The sequence below is a fragment of the Caloenas nicobarica genome, chromosome 20 (genome assembly GCF_036013445.1).
Source record: "Caloenas nicobarica isolate bCalNic1 chromosome 20, bCalNic1.hap1, whole genome shotgun sequence".
In the NCBI taxonomy this organism is placed as follows: Eukaryota; Metazoa; Chordata; class Aves; order Columbiformes; family Columbidae; genus Caloenas; species Caloenas nicobarica.
In genome coordinates, this window is record NC_088264.1 from 7725697 (window position 1) to 7747286 (window position 21590).

General features: G+C 43.2%; 1 protein-coding gene across 1 annotated transcript in view; it reads left to right on the forward strand.

Annotated features, from left to right (window-relative positions):
- Positions 1-21590, forward strand: part of TEDC1 (tubulin epsilon and delta complex 1) — a 71409-nt gene that overhangs the window by 29377 nt on the left and 20442 nt on the right. Inside the window, exon 7 of the mRNA XM_065648914.1 lies at positions 20060-20146. Coding sequence (XP_065504986.1) covers positions 20060-20146 — 87 coding nt within the window. The remainder of the gene's footprint in view (positions 1-20059; positions 20147-21590) is intronic.

The window sequence follows — 21590 nt, forward strand, 5'->3', positions numbered from 1 at the left end:
GACTGCTGTTGTGTGCTACCAGTAACCATGCCTGGGGCCGGCAGGCAGAGCTTCTCTCTGTGGCCTTGCCTGAGCAGCTCGTCAGTGAGAACATGGAGAGACCTGATTTATCTGTCCAGGAAAGCCAAAGCAAACCTGATGCTAGCATTCATTAGTTCCAGAGACTATACAAGTTGGCAACCTTTTTGGATGATAGTAAGAGGCTTTATTTTGAGAAATATTTTAGAAGCGCAGAGTGGTTGAGGTTGGAAGGGACCTCTGGAGGTCAGCTAGTCCACTCCCCCTGCTCAAGCACAGTCACCTAGAGCTGGCTGCCCGTAACCATGGCCAGATGGCTTTTGGGTATCTCCAAGACTCCACAGCTTCTCTGGGTCACCTGCTCCATGCTCAGTCATCTTCACAGTAAAACAGTGTTGCCTTATGTGTTATCATGAAATCATAGAATCATTTTGGTCGGAAGAGACCCTCAAGATTGAGTACAACCATAACCTAACTCTGGCACTAAACCATGTCCCTAAGAACCTCATCAACACATCTTTTAAACACCTCCAGGGATGGTGACTCAACCACTTCCCTGGGCAGCCTGTTCCAATGCCTGACAACCCCTTCCGTGAAGAAATTTTTCCCAATATCCAATCTGAACCTCCCCTGGTGCAACTTGAGGCCATTTCCTCTTGTCTTATCACTTGCTACTTGGGAGAAGTGTTCAGACAGGACCTCCTAGGACAGCATCATTTTTCTTAGGGTGCTGTTTTACCCTTAAGTGTGTATTTCTGGTGCTCTCAAATACTCCTATCATGGATGTTTCAGTTTATTATTTGAAGTAGTACAATTCACTTGTTTTAATACAATATAATACATTTGTTTTACAAATCAGTTTGTAAAAATTCATTCTGTGTGAAACTGAAACAAGATTGAAACTTTAAGCTCAGCCCTAACAAAATCAATATTTGGCAAATTTCTGCAGACTGTCCGTGTCTGTTTACTCAAAGAAGATATTCTTTCTGCTGCTACCTTAAGAACAGAAGTGGGCATTGTGAATACCGCGCACAAAGAAATTCAGATAAGTAGATTTGAGGATTGGAGATAGTCTTATGTTCAAAGCCCTTAAAGTAAAGTGCACATTAATCTTTCGTTAGCGGGCATTCCTTGGATGAACGGTTCACATCCAGCCTCTTGATATGGTTCAGCTGTTTCGAACATTTTCCTAGAAAATTACTGTTTTTCTAGAGCAAAGGGCTGAGTCAGCTTGAGATTTCTTTTTCATTTTGGCTTCACAGTCCCCCTCCTATGGTTTGCTTAGCAGCTCAGAGCACACAGCAGCACAGTCCTCTGAAGCCTACGCTTTGTAGTCCTCCAGAGCTTAGCAAATGTCCAGAAAGGTCTGGTGGGCTGGTACTAGAAACTTCCAAGCTGTGTAGAAGGACTTTACAACTACCTTTTTCCAAAGTCTTACTCTGGATAGGTCACTGATCTTTTACAGTAAAGCATAATGATACTCTAATAAAGCCTATTTGGCTTTGATTGTGCTGTTAATGAATCGTTCCAGGAGCTTGCTTTCTTGCATGCAGACCCCTTTTTCTGGATGTCTGCTTCAGGTGTGCTGTTCAGTGGAGGCTCAGGATAAAATGGAAGGAATCTTTTTGTTTTAAACACCGTGGTTCGGTCAAGTGCTGTAGTCAAGGAGGCTTAGTGGGCAGCTATGTTCCGTACTTAAAAGCTGTGGGGTCTTTGTTGCACCTTTCCTCGGCTTAAACAGCAAATACATATAACAAGGGACACCCCTTCAAAACAAGGGTGATCACTGGGAGGGACAGAGGCAGGGGGCAGAAGATCTTTTCTTCAAATGAACTGTGGGTGGCCAGAGGTTCCATCTCCAGTTTCTGGGCTCTGACAGGTGCAATCACAAACAAGCTCCAGTGCATGTGTGTTGGAAATTCTTTTGTCACTTGCTGCTTGGACTGGTCCAAAATTGGAATTGTTTGTCAGCCTAATCAGCTGTGGAATTCTTAACCTTGGGAAGCTCTCAAACCTATTCAAGAAAAGGAGTTTCCTCTGAGCTGCTCTCTTATGCCTAAAATAAACAGGGAAAATTGCAAGAAATCATCAGAACACTTCAGTGTATGTATTTCTGAGGAACTTAAAATTCTTGTTGCCATAATTTGAGCAGTCTTTATAGCTTTCGTCTCCCCTTACCCTTGTTTTCCAAAAGCAGCTTCCAGAAGTCATATGCTGGGTATGTATGAAGAGCCCAATGTAACAAGGTGGTATGGGCTTGAAAAGGCAAGGCTGTTTCAGTGTCAGTTTTCCAGACGGATATAATACTCAATATGCAAAGTGATGCTTCTTTGCAAAATACAATTAAAAGCCTCTAATTTTCAAATATCGTGATAAGATTTAAGTAAATTATGCATATTTGAATAGCTTGGTTTTCAAATATTGGTGCAGATGGCAGCACTCTGCCAAATGTGTTTTCCAAAAACTGTGAAATAATTTTTTCTCTTTAAGTAATGTGGCATTTCTGTTAACATTACCTCAAATAACAACCTGCTGCATGGATCAATAAAAAGAGCAAGCATGTCAATATTATGTCTTACTGTACTGCACCCCTGTTGGTGGATGCCGCTATGAATTTCTCCTCATGTTAGGCGTCCTTCAAAGGATGGAAATGCAAAGTGGATTGAAGTGTCAAAAAATTAGCCGTCACAGAAATTACACTGGGCTGGTTTTATTGAAGCTGAGAGTTCATTTCCATCAAAAATATCCCATGAGATAAGTTGCTCTGACCTCTTAATAAAATAAGAGATGTTTAGTCTGACAGTAAGAGTGTGATAGGATACAGAGAGCTGTGAAGTTAAACTTCAGCTTATGAAACGGAAAAGTTGCACGTTAACTTGTTTAACTTGTTTAAAATGTTCTTCGCCTGGATTTCTGACCATAAAACTCTTTTACTGCTTTTACGTACAGGGATTTTACTGGACATTATTATTCTTTTATCATCATAAATGTCTTTGTCAGATTCATAGCGCTGGAAGTTTTCCAAGCGTAATAGTTTTAATTATGTTTTTCTCTGGTGAGGCATGATTTAAACTCCAGCTTTTCCTGCAGTTTGGCTTGGCTGTGGTTACGTGTGTGTGGTTGTGAGCTGCAGTCGTGGCTCTGGTTGGTTCCTGTGCCGCCCAGGGCTGTCAGTGATGGGAGGGGATGTTATTTCAGCTGGTGTTCCACTGCCAGCTGAAGTACACGCGCTCATGTCAGCTCTTGACCTCTACATGTATGTCCTTCCTTTCCCAAGGTTGCGTCACGTCTTTTTGAGCGCTCCCTGGCTTGCAGAGTGTTGCAAAAGCGTACAGAAGATGTGGCAGAGGGTACGCAACGCCTGCCCCAAACTTTCCAGGGCACTACGGTCCATCTCTGAGGATGCGGTCACGTTCCTCTTGTGACTGTGAGGATCGTGGTTGTGACAATTGTGTAGTTTTTCATCACCGTGAGCGTAATATAATCCCGTTCTTGTCTGTGAAGCCCATTTACCTTAATTCTACATTGCAGTGTCAACAGTTCTGATGTTTTACCTTGAGCCTAAAACAATCTATGTTGCACTTCAGAGTCATTAACTTAACTTTCTCATCAAATTGTTACCATATAGAGATCAACGAACTTTGAAGCAAAGCAGCCTAATCCTTTAGCTTCTTGTGTGTCTTCATCTACTGCTTTATATGTGGAATTCAATCTTGCCGCTTTTGTGATTAGCAGAGATTAAAAGTTGTAGTTGGAAGTCGGGTCATTGGTACAATCCTGGCAGTGCTGGAGTGGTCATTGAAATTGCAATGAGTAAAGATGACACCTTTAAATGCCAGTAGGTCAATTTCCTGACTATGACAGCAAATAAATAATGCAGCTGTCTGCCAGATGGACATGCAAGAAATTCATAAAACTTCAGTGTGAATAGCTAATAATTTTGTTTCCGAATTTTGTGAAAAATATTTATACTTGTTCATTAACACTTTTTAACGGGGATTTATTTGGTTTAGGGAACTAAGGTCCTTGGTAGCAAGCAAATTGTCTGACCTCGCATACGAAATGTGTGGTCAGTTCCATGCCCATAAAAAATTCAGGGGAGGTTTAGCTCTCCGAGCAGCAGGGGTTGGGTGGGATGGTGTGGGCATAGCATGGATCTGCTCTCTGGACTGTTCATGGATTGAGGAAAGAAGCCGATGTATAGTGTGTGTATTGCTTCCTTCAGTCAGATGGGACTTCATAATTTGTTATTGGGACATTTAAAGGGGAAATTATCAAGTTGTAAGATAAGTTGATTTTTGGACCCTAAATCTTGTGGCAGTTCCCATTTAAAACATCTGTCCCAGATGGCTCTTACAGATGGGTGACACAACGGGTTTATTCTCTGTGAGTAATAGCCCATGGTTTGAATTCATGCAAAGCACTAAAGAGCTCCTGTTCTTTTCAGACCAAGTACATTCAGATTGGGAGCATTTGGAACTGATAGGCTTTGAATTTTAAAAAACGTTCAACATGCATTTACTGGTTACCTAGCATGAAATCTGAGTCTTCAGTTTGCATCGTGTGCATGCACGTGGGGGCTTATGCACCTCTTGCATAAAGTCCCGTTCTGCTGAAGTATTTTACCTGCACAGGCATGTTAAATGGTAAGATTGACCTCTATATCCAGTGCACAAAGACCACGTGAGAGTTTTTGGTCTGTTTCGGTCCATACCACCACCTGGAACATACGTGGAGGCAGAGCAGCAAAACCGAAGTTTGTTATCTAACACAAGTTACTGAGCTGATTATTGAATAATTGCCATGGTATTGCATTATCTCCAGAAATGGATCTGAAGTTGCTGGCTGTCTTGGATGAAAATGGAATAACTATGGCAGGGTGATTCCAGCTGCCGTGTGCCGGGCTATGGTGTCCTTGTGCTGGTTGTTTGGGACTTCATGTAACGTTCTGGGTGGTGACAGACACTGCAGGCAGGCGCTAAATGAAAATAAACAGCTAAAACCCTGCTGCTAAGCTTGACACTGTGTCACCTTACTGATTTGACACAGACCTGTGTTAGTGTGTAGTATTTCTGTAATCAACCCTGTTACGGTCTTGTATGGCAGGGTGAAGGGTATGTAGCCTTATTTGAATTTCAGAGAGTCTGCTAGGGGGCCATCTGATATTTTATGGTGCCTTTCCATCTGTTGTACAAGAAGCAGTTGAACCAGCACATTCCTCAGAGTATAGGTACCAATGGAAAAAAAAAAAAATCACATTCCTGCTATAGTCCATGATGCTGCTGTGGAGAAGATTAATTCAGGAAGCAAAGGCTTGTACTGCATGCAAATTCCACAAAAAAATATTTGTTCTTTTCTGAAAAAATAACCTTGAGCTTCAAGGGCAAGCTGCCTTCATTGGTATAAACTGTTGTAGATTCATTATCTTCTGTGATGCTCTGGCAAATAATTCTGTTTGATCTGGCCCTCAGCTTTTTTTATGTTCGTTGCTTCATTCCCTTGGTAAAAGCCATGGTGCTGTCATTTCTATCATGGAACAGCATCGTTATTTCATGTGGTAACTACCATTCTAATTAAGGACTGCTTTGCCTGTTTGTCATCATGTTTCAGTTTATTTAAAAGAAAAAAATAATTGAAATTTCTCAAGTGGACCCTGCATTAAAACCAATACAGCATAAACTTAAAGACTAATTGCATCAGGGCTTGTGAGTATTTGTGAAAACGTGGGATTTTTTGTTTTGGTGGTGTTTTTTGGTTTTCGTTTTTTCCTGTGCATGTTCTGTCTGAAATCCCTCCCTGGCCAGCCTCGACTCCACAGAACTCTTCATGGAGATTAACTTTGCTCGGTGTTACACCAGGCTCTGTGAGAGCTTATTGTAGGAAGATTGTAGCGTGGACCAGTTTTCCAGGTGAGGAGAGACTGTGTTGCTGTCAATGAGATTGCAAAGGTGGAGATCAGTCTTCCCCAAAGGAACATGAAGGTCTGTGACACAGTTCTTGGAGCAATAGGACAGAAGAGACAGTCCAAGCTCCAAAGGATCTAAACTCAATGAGATTTTAGACTTACTCTACACAGTGCCAGAATAAACTTGGGTTTGAATCAGTAGTGACTCCTGACTGTTTTCTAAATCTAGTTACAGGGCTTCAGGTGACCAGAATCTTTAGATTCTGGCATTGTTGAATTTTCAGAACAAGTAAGCTGATAGATTCTGTGGCAAGAACAATTGTTTTCCTGTTACAGAACTTCTGTGAAGGTACAGGTTTTTCTAACTCAATGCATCAAAAATTTTACCTGTTTTGAAGCAAGTTTGTCTTTCATTGATGATTGCTGCTAAGTGCATCTTAAGTAAGTTTTTTTTAATGAAGTGAGAAGTTCTAGAACTGCTGACCTTTAATAAATTTCAGAGTTCACCAATGAATTGTATGTTATACTCATGGACACGCATGTTTTGAAAAGGTCAATTATGACAAGTTTTTTGAATTTGCATAATTATGCTCACAACAGCACTTTGAATAAAAATAGCAAATGCTTTGCCCTTTTAAAGTATTCAGATTTTTCTCTCTTGCTGTCTTTAACATGCTTTTACTAAACCATTCCAAGGCTGAAGAGCACAGGGAATGGAGCTGCAGGCTGGGAGCAGAGCAGAGGGGCAGGATGGACAGCGAGGAGCCTCTTTGCTCAGTGAACTCAGGAGCTGGAGCTTTATCCTGGAGAGCTGCAGTGCTCCTTTGCCTTCTTAAGTCCCCTGCGGCAAATTACTTAAACTAGACTTCCCGTGCTGGGCTGCTGAGGGGTTGCGCATCCAATTTGATGCTCAGGGGTCTGATCTGTGGAACTGCTGAGTGTTCCTGGCTGCTCCTGCACTTGGTGGGACGTCTGCTCGGAGCCCCTCAGGGGTGGCAGTGGAGCAGGCAGCATCATCTGGGAATGGCAGACGTGACCCCGACGGTGCAGCAGGTCCTGGCAGCACGCTGCTCTGCTGGAGGGTTAGCCTGGCTCCCAGAGCTGCTAGAACGGTGTGTGTTAATGCAACCTGGATCACCTACCTGGTTTCTTCCACTGGAGCTGACCTAAAGCATCTCTACAAGTTGTTGAGTTGTGCTGAGTAGATAGATCCATGAAGTAATTTTTAAATTCTCTAAAAATCGCGTCTCAGAAGTCTCAGTTAAGGCATCAAAAAAGAAAAATGGAAGCGTTTTACTTTCATCTCTTTGCTTTCATTTCACATTTGTGAAATGACAATAATACTATCATCTCATCTCACGTGGGTCATTAGGAAAGATAACTTGTTTATGTGGAAAATGAAAATTCTGTCTTCGGAATGGGATTTGAATGATGTATGGCAAATAAGTCCATGGCTTCCCTCTGAAGAACAGGTAGAATAATATGCAATTGGAAAGGAAAAGGAATAGCTTGTGGAGTGAGCACCAGCCATTCCGTGCCCTCGGTGAGACAGATTATGAAGGGAAATATTTTGGTCACATAATTCTAGACCTTATGCACATGGGATGGTCAAATCTGGTGTTGTTTAGGCAGCTCCAATTCTGGCCCTTTTAAACTTTGAATGCTTCAGTTTCCAACCTTAGCAGTTATCTTGCTGGATTGTGCATTAAAAGTGTGAAACATACTTACTGCCATGTGCTCTGAACAGCACTGCCAGTCAAAGCCTGTTAAATTACTTAATGTTTCGTGTTTTTGTTCCAGCCACAGTTACTTTAGACATTTTACATGCATGGTAGTCAGATTGGTGAGAACTAACATGGGAGCTGACATATTAATATTGCAAAGGAGAGCAGATCTGATAACGTACTGAATTATATATGGGGCTGCAGCACCTAAATGCAGGAGGCCTGGAGGCTCACGCAGGAAAGCTCGAGGGAGCTGAGTGATCCGGAGCACTTGATTTTTTTGATGGTGGTTGTTCCAATAAGAAAGAGTGGAGGCTGTGCGGATGGATTTGGTCTGAAGGTCGCCTGTGGGCTCAAAGGAAATGCAGCGCCTGTGCTGTACAGATGTGCGAGGAGCAAGGTGAGGAGCACAGCAGTGCCTGCTCTGAGCTGGGTGTGGGCCCCTGGCCGAGAGCCCTGCCCGAGCCCCCGCCCCTCCTCTGGTACGGGTAAGCTGAACGACGGAGCAGGAGCTGGCTTTAAACCCTCGTGGGTTATGTTGGTTGAAAGCTTTATTTTTTTTTCTCTAGGTATCTCTAGTTTGGGGTTTTGGTGGTGCAGTGTCAGGAGCAGAGCGTGTTTGTTCTGTGGGGCTGTGCACGGTGAAATCTGCTTCCCTGGGATGGGCAGAGTTTGAGCCTGCAGAGAGCGTGAGCTGTACCGGGAAAGAAACCCACGTTTTCCTGGTGCGTGAGGGTGTTCGCACAATACATTAAAGCATTTCGGTCCTCTTAGCAGGACTGCCCAGACCACCTTTAAAATCCTGAATACTTACTACTTATTGTTGTTTTTCTGGGAGAAGGCTCTGTTGGTTTGAAGCTGGGTACATTGAAGGCTACTGAAATTGGAAAAAGCTGTTGTATTTTGTTTCTTCTGGCTGTGTACATGGGAACTCCTCCTTAAAATTACTGCAGCAGCAGCGAATACTGTCCTACAAATGGGGTGATTTGGTTGTTGTTATGTATTCCCTGTAGAGCAGGAGAGCGGCTACTGTGAAAACAATTTAAAAATGAAATAAAAAAACCTCTCAGTGATTCAGATATCATTTTTTCCTTCTCATGTTTCATCGCAAGGAAAGAATAAGCACTAAGAAAGCAAAGGAACTGTCAGTGACAGCATGTGCTGCCCACCCTGTGCTGTGTGGCAGAAACAAAGAATTTTATTTCTGCCTCTTTTTAATGATTCACTCTACAGAAGGAGGGGGTGGCTGCCATGTCATTTTCCTTCTGAAATACTGTAGGCAATTGGTTTTCAGTTCATTTGCTGACATTTATCACATAAAACACGGTTTGCTGTAGTAGTTATTAAAACCTGTTGACAACAGTGGACCGGGTACTCATTTGCAAAAATGAGGCAGAGCAGATGCAACCCTTGCCAGCCGTGTAAAATCAGAAAGAATTACAGAGGTCAAATGACTTCAGAGCTGCTTTTAGACAGTGTCTACTTGTAGCTGGGTTCCTGATCCTTCTCAAAAAGTGAAAGGCTCTGGCAGGCTGGGCACGGTAGGGGCAAGAGCAATTTACATTGTGCAAGATAACGTACATTGATATTTCTAAGGCAGATTCAAGTCAATTTTAGAAGGGATGACTCCAGAAAAAAAAGTTAAATAAAAATGACTTGCCTCTGGATGCTTTGTATGGTCTCCTCTTGGGGCAGGCAGCAGACCAGTTATCTTGGGTGAGGAATTCCTCTCCTGACTTCCCTGGCTGTCCCTGTTGTGCTGCTTCTGGAGCTTTTACCCCGCTCCAGAAGCAGTGGGGCTTGATTCCAGATCCTGCCTGGAAGATGGACGAGGATTACCCAGAGCCAGGAAGCAGCTGGAGGCCAGGGTGGAAGTTTGGGGTTGGTGTCAGGAGAAGGGATCAATGGGTACCCACAGGAGAGTTAATTTACAGAGGCTGAAGAGGCTAGAAATGTATGGAGTGACTGTTCCTTGTGCTGTAGAAAGAAAGAAAGGAGCCTCTGCAGGAGCTAACCTGCTTTAAATCTCAAAGAATGAATATGATCAAAACAATCTCCTCTGTTTCTCCTTCCCTGCAACTGTTTGCGGCGTCAGATGGTTTTCTGCTCATCTGCTGCCTGCTATTACCAGCTGATTTGGTTCTGTCTGCTCTGGGACAGGCACTTTCCACCCTGCAGCCCCCTCAGATCCTGCTGGTAGTTCCCATCCAAAGCAGTGTGGGGTATCCCTTCCCAGAGAGAGACAGGGACATGGAATTAAAGAGCTTTGAGAAGGGCAGAGGGACAGAGCATGTGTGGGTGTTTATGTATCACTCCAGGAAAATCCTTACCTCCTTATAGCTGAGTTGGTTAGAGATAGGGTGGGTGAGTGATAATGTGGGTGAAAAATGGTTTGGGACACTGAACTCAAGTTGGTGTCTGATTGTTAGTGGCATCCCTCTGGGGCCAGCTTTTTGGCCAGTACTGTTTAATGTCTTATTCCTGGCGCGAATGCTGGGATGGAGCACAGCACCAGCCAGCGCGCGGGCAATACCAACCTGGGCATCGCAGCGAAGGCGCTGGAGGGCAGTGCTGCTGTGCAGGGGGACCGAGACAGGCTGGGGAAATGAGCCGAGAGGAGCCTCTGGAAGCTCAGTAAGGGCTGGTGCAAAGACCTGTGTCTGGGACGGAGTAACCCCTTGCAACGGAACAGGCTGGGAGCTGACTGCTTAATAAGCAGCTTTGCAAAAAAAAAAAAAAACCACAAACCAAACACAACGCCTGGGGGTCCAGGTGGACAAGAAGTCGCCCAGGAGCCAGCCGCGTGCCCAGGCAGCAAAGCTGGCTGCGTCCCGGGCTGTGGTAGCAGGAGCACAGCTGGCGGGGCGAAGGGGGATCCTGTCCTGCCCTGCGCTCGCGAGGCTGAGTGGTAGGTGTCTGGTTTGGGGTCCCCAGCACAAGGACAGTGGCACACAGGAGCAAGTCCAGTAAGGCCACTGAGGTGGCTGGGGCTAGAGCATGCGCCAGGCTCTCCTTAGAGGTGCACTGGGACAGGAGAAGGGACGATAGACGTGAGATGGAGCATGAGAAGTTCTGGCCAGATATAAGGGGAAAAGATTGCCATGAGGGGGGTCAAACTCTGGAACCAGATCCTGGAGGAGTGGTTTCTCAGTTGTTGGTGTTCAGCACTTGCTAGACAGAGCCCTGAGCACCTTGCTTTTCAGCAGGAGGTTGGATTAGAGACCTCCAGAGGCCCCTTCCCACCTCCGTGGTTCTGCTGGGTGGCTGCTGGTGTTGGCACAAGACCAGCCGCTTCAGCTGACAAGCACTAGCTCGTCGTGAATCATTTAGTTGTTGAACCCTGTACTGTACCCGATTTCACTTTACCAGTGCCCCTTCTTGGGAAGGATGCTTCATTTTTTTTATTACTCCAGACAGCTTTAGTGCTAAAATATTTCTTTAGATATTTTTTAAGCAAGGTGGCCTGTGGCTGCAATTAGTGTCCCATTGGAAGAACTGGCAGCATTATATAGCAACGCTAAAGCAAATCATTCTACCTCATGGCATTATTACCTTGATCTGAAAATTTCCCCAGGCTGCAATTTGTCACTAATACTGCTTTCAGCTAAACTTACCGCACAAAAAAAAGGGAGTTAATAGAGCTGCAGTTCTGGAGTTGCCATCACCATTTTTTGGGGATGAGTTATTACTTAGTACATTTTATTGACCAAGCATGTGGAGTTCTTGGTCCTTGAAAAACGATGCAGTGGTTCATCACAGACTCTATAAATTGCTGGGCTGTGTAGCGACAATATCTTCATCTCCTACACCACAAGCAAGGAAGGTATCTCTGGAACACAGTAGATAGGTACTGCGCTGAAGTAGGAACTGCGCTATGTGGCTTGACTGGTACGAACACTTGGTTGTGATTGCCAGTGACAGAAATACTGATAGGATGATACTGAGTTTCACTGCTGCTTTTGCTTGTTTTATGCCGCGCTTAACGTGATTTGAATGCTGTGACAGTGACAATGACAGTGACATACTATAATATAATTCCACCTGAGATGATGCAGCTGGAATTAATAAGCTGGAGAGAGAAAGCTGAGGTGCTTTGTCATCAGTTGGCACTGGATCATTTTTTGTGGTGGAAGCGCTGTACCAAAGCCAGTGATGGAGCAGGCGGCCCCAGCTGGGGTGGCGCTTTGGGCTGCGCAGGGAGGCCAGGCAGGCTCTGTCTCTTGCTACGGCAAAGTTTGTACCAGCGTCATATCTGGTGTCTGTAAGCTGCATGATGAAATTCTCATTTATCAGCTGGGTCAGCTGAGGCTGATGTGCAGCGGCTTGTGTGGTGCGAGATGTGTCTTGTCTCCACGTTCATGTGAAAATACTCTGGTCGTGCTGCCTCTTCACCTTCAGAGTGAGAGTTCTTACTTGCTGCCATTCTTTGGTGATGGAGTCTGAAAGGGTCTCGCTGGTCCAGCCTTGTGCATCTTAATTGGCTCATTGGGCCCTGAAGGAACAAATTATATCTCAGGAAACAATCTGAAGGTGAGGAGCTTTAAAACTCATAACCTGTCTTTGGAATTGTGCCTCGAAGCTAACAGTAGCCACTAGAGAGTGCAGAGCATCTTTGCTTGTGGAGCCATTACTGTTGTTGTTTTCATCCAAAAGAGAAACCAGTTATCAGCTTCTAACAGAAAAGGGGCTTCAGGCTGGTGCCAAAATCTGGCTGTTGATGAAGGCTGATCCTGAAGTGCCCTGGAGCTGTGATGGTCTTGTGATCCCTCACTGGGACCTCTGTAGTCCTGCATTTACCACTGCATCAAAAAGACACTTAAGCCATCCAGAAAGTCAAGCAAAACAGGATCACTGCATTCTCCAGCCTCATGCTAGTTAAGGAAGCAAACTCCAGTTAAATTCATATGTTGTAATGGCTTTGGTCACAACTGAACTGTTTCTGGAAAGCTGAACTGAACTGAAATCTGTTTTTAAAGGTGAGAATGCAGCTCAGATTGGGAGGAGACTGGTAAAGCTTTTTTTAAATAGCCTTGTAAAATTAAACTCTGTGCGCAATTGGCCCATAACGTTAACTCGGCTCCACTGGCAGGTATTTTTGGATTTTTTTTTTTTAATAGTGAAGGAAATAGATACATAAAATCAGCTGTTACTCATGCTTTGCAAGTGGTCTCAGATTTGTGGTTGTTTTTAAATATGTTTGTCACTTAATTTAAAGGACCGTGTTAAGGGACTAGCAGGAGAAATGAATTCACATAAGGGAGACTGTAGCAGCCTTTAAATTAGTAGTTTCTCTAGTCAATAATATGTATTTTAAAATGTGTGAAAATACCTGCATGCATTGATAGGCTATGATGGCTTGTCAAAGAAGAGCTAGACTGGGAGAAACTATTCATATCAAGTTGGCACGCTTTGACTAAGCTGCATATTGAATAACTTCTTAAATTCGTTGTTTAACTAACATTAACATCTGTGATAATTCTGCGTGCTGTTGGATCTCCAATGGTGGAAGCCGTTCTTTGTGTTTCTTTTTCTGTCTTTGGGTGAGAGCTAGATTTTATTTAACATTAACATTTCTTTAGCGCTTAGAGGTTGTGTTTGTGTTGTGGTGGATGCTGTACAAGCCAGCCTTAGTGAGGGTGAACACCCGCTGGTGCCCGGGGGTGCAGGTGACGCTCTGTAGCTCTGTCCCTGACGAGCTGTCCCTTGAAGCAGAACTGGATGTCACTGCTTACCCCGCCTGGTCCTTGCAGCCCGGTAGGCGAAGCCGGTGACGGGGAGGTGGCAGGGACCTGTGAGCTGGGCCGCACAGGAAACGCGCTGAACTTGAACCTCCCAGCCCCTCTTCTCGCAGGGAGCAGATGGGGAGGGAAGAGGCGGCTTGGGAGCCCTTTGTGGCCTCTGGGGCTGGCAGCCCGTGGTGAGCTCGGTCGAGAAGAGATGAACCTGTACGGAAAAGCCCCCACAGGAGGGCGAGACATCGCTTGTGCACAACCGTGCTACATAGCCCTGTATTTCGAAGAGAAAATACTAAAGCTCAAAGGAAGGAAAAAAGCCAACCCCTTGACTTTGTAGGTCTTTGCAATACAGGCTGATTTTTTTTTTTTTAAAAAGCATTTCTTTGGCTTTGTACAAGGATACTGGTTTTGTCTGTTCGCTGCCAGATGCAGGCTAAGGATGTCAGGGAAGGACACAGTAGGTGGATATAATAAGCTGGTGGCAAGAATGGATGTGATAATTAAAGGGGGAGGGTAAAACCTAAAGGGTTAGTTCCCCTGCTGAAGTTAGTACTCGTAACACACACACACAAAGGAAAAGGAAATGCTTCTACGACTAACACTTTTTCATGGTGTAGTAACATCCAGTGTGGAAACACAGAAACCAGGATGTTGGAACTGTTCAGAAGTGTGGCATCGATTCTGAACTCATCTGAGTTTAAAAAGCAAATCAGAAATGGCTTGTTCCTGTTGATTTATATGTGCATTTTTGTAGTCTGAAAATATACAAAAATAGGCAAGTATAAAGGGGGTAAGAAAAAAACCGTCTATGGATAGTGCTTTGTTCTGTGTACAGAAACAGTCTGAATAAAAGCAGATGAATAATGGTCTTTTTTTGACATCAGCTACATGGAGGTTCTGGTTGGCAGTACAATATGAACAGCTGTCAGGCAGTACTGTGTACAATTTAGTGCTCTCCTTTGAAATCGTTTGGATGAGATTTCTCTAAAGTAAACTGTGATTTTTGGTACCTACTGGATGTGCTTTAACTGAGCATATATTCGGGTGAAGGTACTTAGTACTGCCTGAAAATTTGGCTCTTGAGGTATGTCAAGTTAGGTACTCTAAATCAGTGCTACCTTTGGGCAAGAAAACGTACCTTTTCTATTCTCATTCATCTTCATCTTGGCTGTTCAAGTGTAAAACTTGCACTTCAGTCTTCTTTTTCCTGCTCTCTTTTTTCTGTTTTTAATATGTGCCATTTCCCCAGGGAAGAATGCCAAGTGGTCCATTCATTGACCTGTTCCTCTGCAAGTGAATGTCATCGTTATTACATCCCAGTTCATTGCTCATCAATGCGAAAGCCGTAGTACAATTTTTATGTGCCAAACGCCTCATTTTGTTTGCTTTAAATTACATTTTCTTTCAGTTTCATTTTAAACAGCTGTTTTCTAAATCTCTCCACAAATAGCAATAATGTTTTACAATGATGATCTTTGTCACTGAGGTTTTTAACTAGTGGTTTGATTCCCTGTTCTCAGCAATGTGAAACTGAGACAGCTCAACTGAAGTTCCAGTTGCGGTGGTACAAAACTGATGTTGGCAAGTGGAAAAATCATATTTCTTGTTCTAGGTGTAGGAGTTAATGCATGTTTCCAAGCATCTGGAATGGCAGTTGTCCACCCAAAGCTTCTCCACCCTGTGACATTCGGGCTGCGGTGTTTCTCCTGCTCTCTTGCGACCCTCAGCGCTATTTCACAGGCAGAGAAGTGGCTCAAGTAGATCTTTATTTGCCTTGTGGCCAGAGGCTGCTTATTGCTCTGTTGGTTTGTGCTCTTCAGCTGCTTGTACTTCACACCACTCCAGCATGACTTTCTAGTTTTCAGGCCCATTTATTTTTGCTTTAGCCTTCAAGGGGTATATGGGAACGGCTTAAACCAGCTTTGCTTCTGAAGAAATCACAATGTGGAACTGAATGGTGGAGCGCTGAGTGTGTCCACCTACAGCGTTGGGTCTTTTGTTCCAGCCTGAGATGTTTATGAAATCAAGATTTTCTCTGTGGTTGGTTTGTTTTTGTGAAGGAGTCTCAAAATTTAGCCCTGCTAAAGTGCAATTTGGGCAGTATGTGCCATTTTAAACCAAATTTCATACACCTATCAGCCTGCCTGCTGAGAGGCTCTCCTTCGTCAAGGTTTGCTTGGTTTTTTTGCTAAGAGAGTTTTGTATTGGTAGCAGAGGTGAAGCTGTATTGTCATTTGTTTATTTTGTCTGATGCTTGTTTAGGTCTGTAGAGGTTTAATCCTAGTTATGGTTTACTTCTGGTAATGTAAATTGTGTTATCTTTTTCATGAGTGTTTACCCCTTTCTTTCCATTTTTTGGAAGGAACTTGTCCACTTACCTTCTCTCCTGCAGTTGTTAGATATTCAGAACTGGTATTCAGATGACCAGAATTCAAGTCAAATAAAGCCATCTCCTATTAAACAAATAAACGTACGAAATAGTTTCTTGATACTTTCTCCATATAAGCTTTCATGCTAAGCCAACCCTGTCTTGAGCCTGGAGTCGTACTTCGGAGACGTTGGTGTTTGGAGTGAGATTTGCAGTGATCTGGAGTCCAGTGCAGTTTTCTGTCTACAGCCGTACGTGAATAGGTGATAAATCAGCAGCGTTTTGACTCTGAGCCAAGAAACATAATTTATTGCTGAAAGACTGGGTTTTTTTGGTCTGTCTAACAATAGGATGATTTTCTGAATATTTAGGTAGACCAATTTATGATGAAAAATACTTGTGCCAGTGATATGGTAGTTGAATTATGACCTGTGGGCATCAGAGATTAAATACTTGTTGCAGGGAGCCCTCTGGAACTGAGCCTATGAAAAGGGTGCATTATGCTGCAAATTATTAAATATTGATTTCTGTAACGGTCTACAGGCATCAATGATTTTAGCAATATGCTAGTAAATAACATGAAAAAAATTAATATCTCAACGGAAAAATTAATTGCAAATATGTCTACGTAATGATTTTGATGCGAGTTAGATTTGTGGATACCAAAGGCGACTCAACTTTGGCCTCTTGTTGAGTATCCGAAACCACCCAGAAGGTGCTGTCACCTAGGACTTCTGCAGCTGATGTTCCCAAAGCTTGCTGAGGTCCGTGAGCTGCGCTGGATGCTGGACGTTTGGCTTTGGAGATCACAGCCACACATCAGAGGACACGAGGCTTGTTCTTTACAGCGTTCGCATTCTTGCGCATCATTCCAAGGTTTCCTGGCAGCCTGCTCCAGGACAGCTCAGTTAAGCACAGTTTAGCATCTATAGCAAAGCTGTTACTTGCGAGTCGTTTGTAAAGAAACCATCACTGGTGCAACGGTTTAGAGAAGCTGTTATTGCAAAGTGTTTGCTCTCAGCATTCATTATGGAATTACTTCTCCACAGAGATTAGCAATTTGAATTTGTCATTACTTTTTCTCTCAGTGTAAGTATTTTAGAGCAATAACTTCCTCCAGAAGAATGAAAGAAATGGATTTCATAGTCTTAATTTTGTGTGGAGGCAAAACCAGTTTTCATACGTTATCCCTAAGCATCCCTCATATGTCCATGTGAGGCACATTTTTGACTTGCTGCTTCGCTTTGTTCATGGGACAAGATTAATGCTATTCTGCAGATATTAGTCTTTAAATTTCATTAGGAGGCATGACAACATCTGGGTCCTTAGGACAATGAAAATGAGCAGGCAGCTTTAGTTGCAGCTTGTGAATTTGTCTTACGTTTTGGGAGGTTTATGTAGCAGCAGAAGTAGAGCTGCTCATCACATGTAAAAGCATCTCTTTGTGAACTGTTGGTGGTACTAAATGAACAAGAAAAGGTAGTGTATTTGGGGAAAATGCAGAGGTACGATTTGGGGTTTGGTTTCCTCAATTGCAAATACAGCTGAAATACCAGCTGTGGTGTGACTGCGGTGAGTGACCTAAGGAAAAGTACGCTGTTGACCTCAAAGTCACAGAATGTGTAGTTAGTTAAATCAGAATCGCAGAACGGTTTGGTTTGGAGGGGACCTTCAAAGCTCATCCAGTGCCCCCCTGCCATGAGCAGGGACATCTGCACCAGCTCAGGCTGCTCAGAGCCCCGTCCAGCCTGGCCTGGGACGTCTCCAGGGATGGTTCATCCACCACCTCTCTGGGCAGCTGGAGTAAAGGGTGAGATTGGGTGACAGAAGTTGGCTGGTGTAGATAGCTGGTCATTTGCCAAGTGCAGGTATGTCTGAAAGCCTGTCAGCCCTGCGTCATGTAGACACTGTCCTTGTCACCAAATTCATGGCACGCAGACATAAAATCTGTTGTCCTCATCCCTGCCTTGAACATTTATTTGTTTTTATGGTTTTTGCTAAGGTATCTCAAGGATATTTGTAGTACATTAGTTTTTATTGTGCTCTGCTTTATTCTCTGTGCTGCAATAACATCAGAGTCTTGCAAGGCCCCTACAAAGGATGGCAGAGGATACGGCCATCCAGGAGCAAACAGCACCGGCGCTCCCCCAGGGCAGAAACTACAATGGTGGGTATCGCAGGCTGCCCAACGCCGTCACGGTGCGTTCCAGCCAGGCTCAAAACTGTCCTCCTCGGATGAGCGGTGTCGCCATCCCGTTACTGATTTATGGCTGAAACAATCGCGTGTGCAGTTGCTGGGCTGAGATTTCCAAGGTTGGCAATACCTTAGTGGAAGGTGAGCATGCCCTAAGTAGGCGAATCAGATGAATGCTTCCAAATGAGCTGTTCAAGTTTGCATCACTAATGGAGCAGTTAAAAAAAAAAAAAAAAAGGCAACACAAAAAACCCCAAATCCAAGGCTTGAGCTTAAGAGACTGCTCAGAAAGTTTTGATGTTAAGGTCTGTTAACTCCTATAGATCATCTGCAGGTTTGGTGAAGTTTCAGAACCATTTCCTTTCAGTTGTGGTGTGAAATCAAGTGACACATGACTTTTTTTGACATTCAGGAGCTTTTCTAGTGAGACTAAAACTGAAAATGATGACTATGTTTTTACTAGGATTTTTTTTTTGAAGGCCTAAAATGAAAAGCTCCGCATTCCGACCTTCAGCCCTCTTTAGCTGTCACAAGGCATATTCATACTGCCATCACATGCAGCTCATGACCACATTATAAAGCTACTTTAAAATCCAGTAACTTAGCTCTTGCCTGAATATTTAATCAACATTTTGCTTGGGCTTTGTCAGCCTCAGATCGCATAATGTAGCCCATTTGTGCTGTAGATATACCTATAAAAAAAGGAGAAAAGAAAAAAGGAGGCAAACTCATTCTTCTACCTTTCATATACCAGCTGAGCTTGAAACTAGCAGAGTCATTGAGCATAATGCCAAGTGTCAGTTGTGCAAATAAATGTGTAATAATTGTATTTTGGATCCAGCAGTGGTTTAGAGCAAACTGCTTATAATTTCCAGCAGTTACTCTCACAAAATGCCTTCCTTTCTTTGATTTCTTTATCTTCAAGTTGTATCTGCAGAATAAAATTGCAAAGTCAACTCAGGCTTTGCAGTTACTTAAATTATATGTTATGTAGTAAGTAACTAAATCAAATAAAGCTAGCAGAGGATGGTTGTCTGTATTGAGTGGGTTTAACTGGTACTGATCTGGTCCTTATCCTTCTCTTTGAGACCATATACCGCTGCTGTGTCATCTTAAAAAGTTGCCTTTCGTGTCAGATTGGTGTTAAAATCGTTCATTTCAAATATATGGCCAGTACTGAAACTGTTAAAGCTGGTAAGCCCTGATTTATACCTAATTTGTTCATCTATAATTCTTTCCAAGACCTTTTGTTTTACTGTCTCTCCATATATGTGTGTGCACAAATGTGTGTTACATATATATTTATGAAAAATTTATAATTCATATAGCTAGAACATAACCTCTCTCCTTCAAGTGCTCTCAGGTAAAGGGAGGATTCCTCATGCAGCAGATCAGACAATTTATAAAATACATAACATTTTTGAAGGGATTTCTTCCATGCTATTTCAGAGCATCAGAGATCATCTCAGTGTGAGTGATCTGAATAAGGAATGAAAGGTTTGGAGGGAGGAAGCAGAGAGGAATAGATACTGGAGTTCTGAGCTTTCTCCAGGAGTGGGAGCAGCATGGGAAGGAGACACGTTGGATGAGTGGAGGTACCTGTACATCGCAGTTGGGGTCATTGCTGTTGAATATGAGGAGACCTGGTCAAAGACAGCTGTGTACGTTTTAGCTAAGAGAAGACTGTACATGGCCTGGAAGAGAAGGCGTTTAGACCTTACAGCCTTGATAAATGTGAGTGGATGGATAGATTAAAAAAAAAATACTCTTGGAGAAACATGGCTTATTTTGGTAGTCAAGAAGCGTAGCAGATTTGAAGATGGTCATGCATCTAGGCCTTAATATATCAGGATAGCTGGTCTTCGATCCCTCAAAACATAATGGAAACTCATGTTTATTTATGTAAAAGCTGGGAGTGTTTGTACATTTGGGGTGAGGAATAAATCACATCATGTTTCTGCAGCTGATTTTACAATGTTCTTTTAAAATAACTCAGTGTTGTCTCATGTACCACCACCACCACTCTTTTTGTAATTGAGACCACACACACATCTCATTTAGTGCACAAGTGACCAGTGTTACCTGATTTTCTTCCTTGTGTCTCCTTCATTCTAGCTGGTACAGCTTCTGGAGTCTGAAACCATGCAACTAGAAGCCTTTTTGGAGTGGAAGCAACTGGAACCAGTCTATTGGCAGTGGATGGTAATGAATCAAACTAATTTCAAAGTGTGCAGTTTTCTTGACTCTAACAAATAGCTGACCATTTCCAGAGGTCCCTTCCCACAGAAATAAATGCTGCAAACCAACTGTTCAACAGCACTTGAGAAGAAGGCACAATGCCTTTGGTAAAACGAGGGCTGTTTCCTTAGTTCTCCTTCATCCCTCTGTTTTCTCGAGTAAGACTGGCCCAGCTAAGCTGAGGAATTGCAGGGCAGAGTGGCAGAATTTCATACAGTTAACACAAATGAAAATGTCTGATCTTCAGTTCTTTAATCTTTTTTAAGCATAGCAATCATACATTTTATTAAAATTAAATGGACTTCAGAAAAGGGCCTCTAAGCTTTATTACAGACTTGAGTACAACTACACTTGCAAGCAGCTGATATTGAAAACAACTTCATTTTTCCCAGCCAAATAATATGTTGAAACTGCCGATTTCCCCTTGAACTGTGTTGAATGATCATGAGAAAATCAATAAGCCTTTCTCTATGCATCTTACGATTTCTCAAGTGAGTGTAAATGGTACCATCCATCTCACTTTTCTCTACAACTTTTGCCCACTCGCAGTTGCTGAAAATAATTCTTTAGAGCACCACATCAGCTGTATGAGTTTACAAAATTTTGAGAATCAGTGAGCTGACTGTTAATTGCCCATATACCTTGTTCTACACTAAAAGCAAGGCACAGGAGGGTAAAATTACCTCACCTGTCTTGAAGAGTACTTTGAATGCAGAGCCATTCCCATTGGCATGACTGTATCATGGGGTTTGCTTTGCGTGCCTACCATCCTCTGGTTATTTGGAAAGCATCAACACTAGCGTAAGCCTGGCTTCAAACAGGCAAAATACACTGAAATGCTGTCGTGCTTCCAGTTATATCCACCCAAACATTTACCTCTGACATGTTCAACAATGTGGGGAACATTGTGAGTGTTCGTGTGTGTGTTTCCTGGAGTTCTAAATAAATACTTGCAAAAAACCCTGACCAGCATATCTTTTAAAATTGTTCAACAGGCTGGATGTCAATTTTATGTTTTTCTTTTGTTTTGCTGCTGATGGTGGTTGTTCCTAGATGCTGTAGGGTGTATGGGAATGAGATATGTTTGGGGGATACAGAAGTTTTCTCTTTCCAGTTGACCTGTGTTTTGTATTGATCTGATGGACGGGTGATTCTTGCATAGCCACTGCCAGGTCTCCATGACAGCGCATGGCAGAACTACGGCATCTGGGGTGGCTGCAGTCGTGTTACCTTAAAAGTCTGTCATTTAGTGAATTTCAAACAAAACACTCAAACCAAAGAACCCAAACCAAAACAGTCAAAAAAGAAACCAAAACAATCATAACCCCCAAACCAAAACAAACCAAAACCAAACCAAACACACACCAAAACAAAACAAACAAAAACCAAAACAAAGCCCCCAAACAAA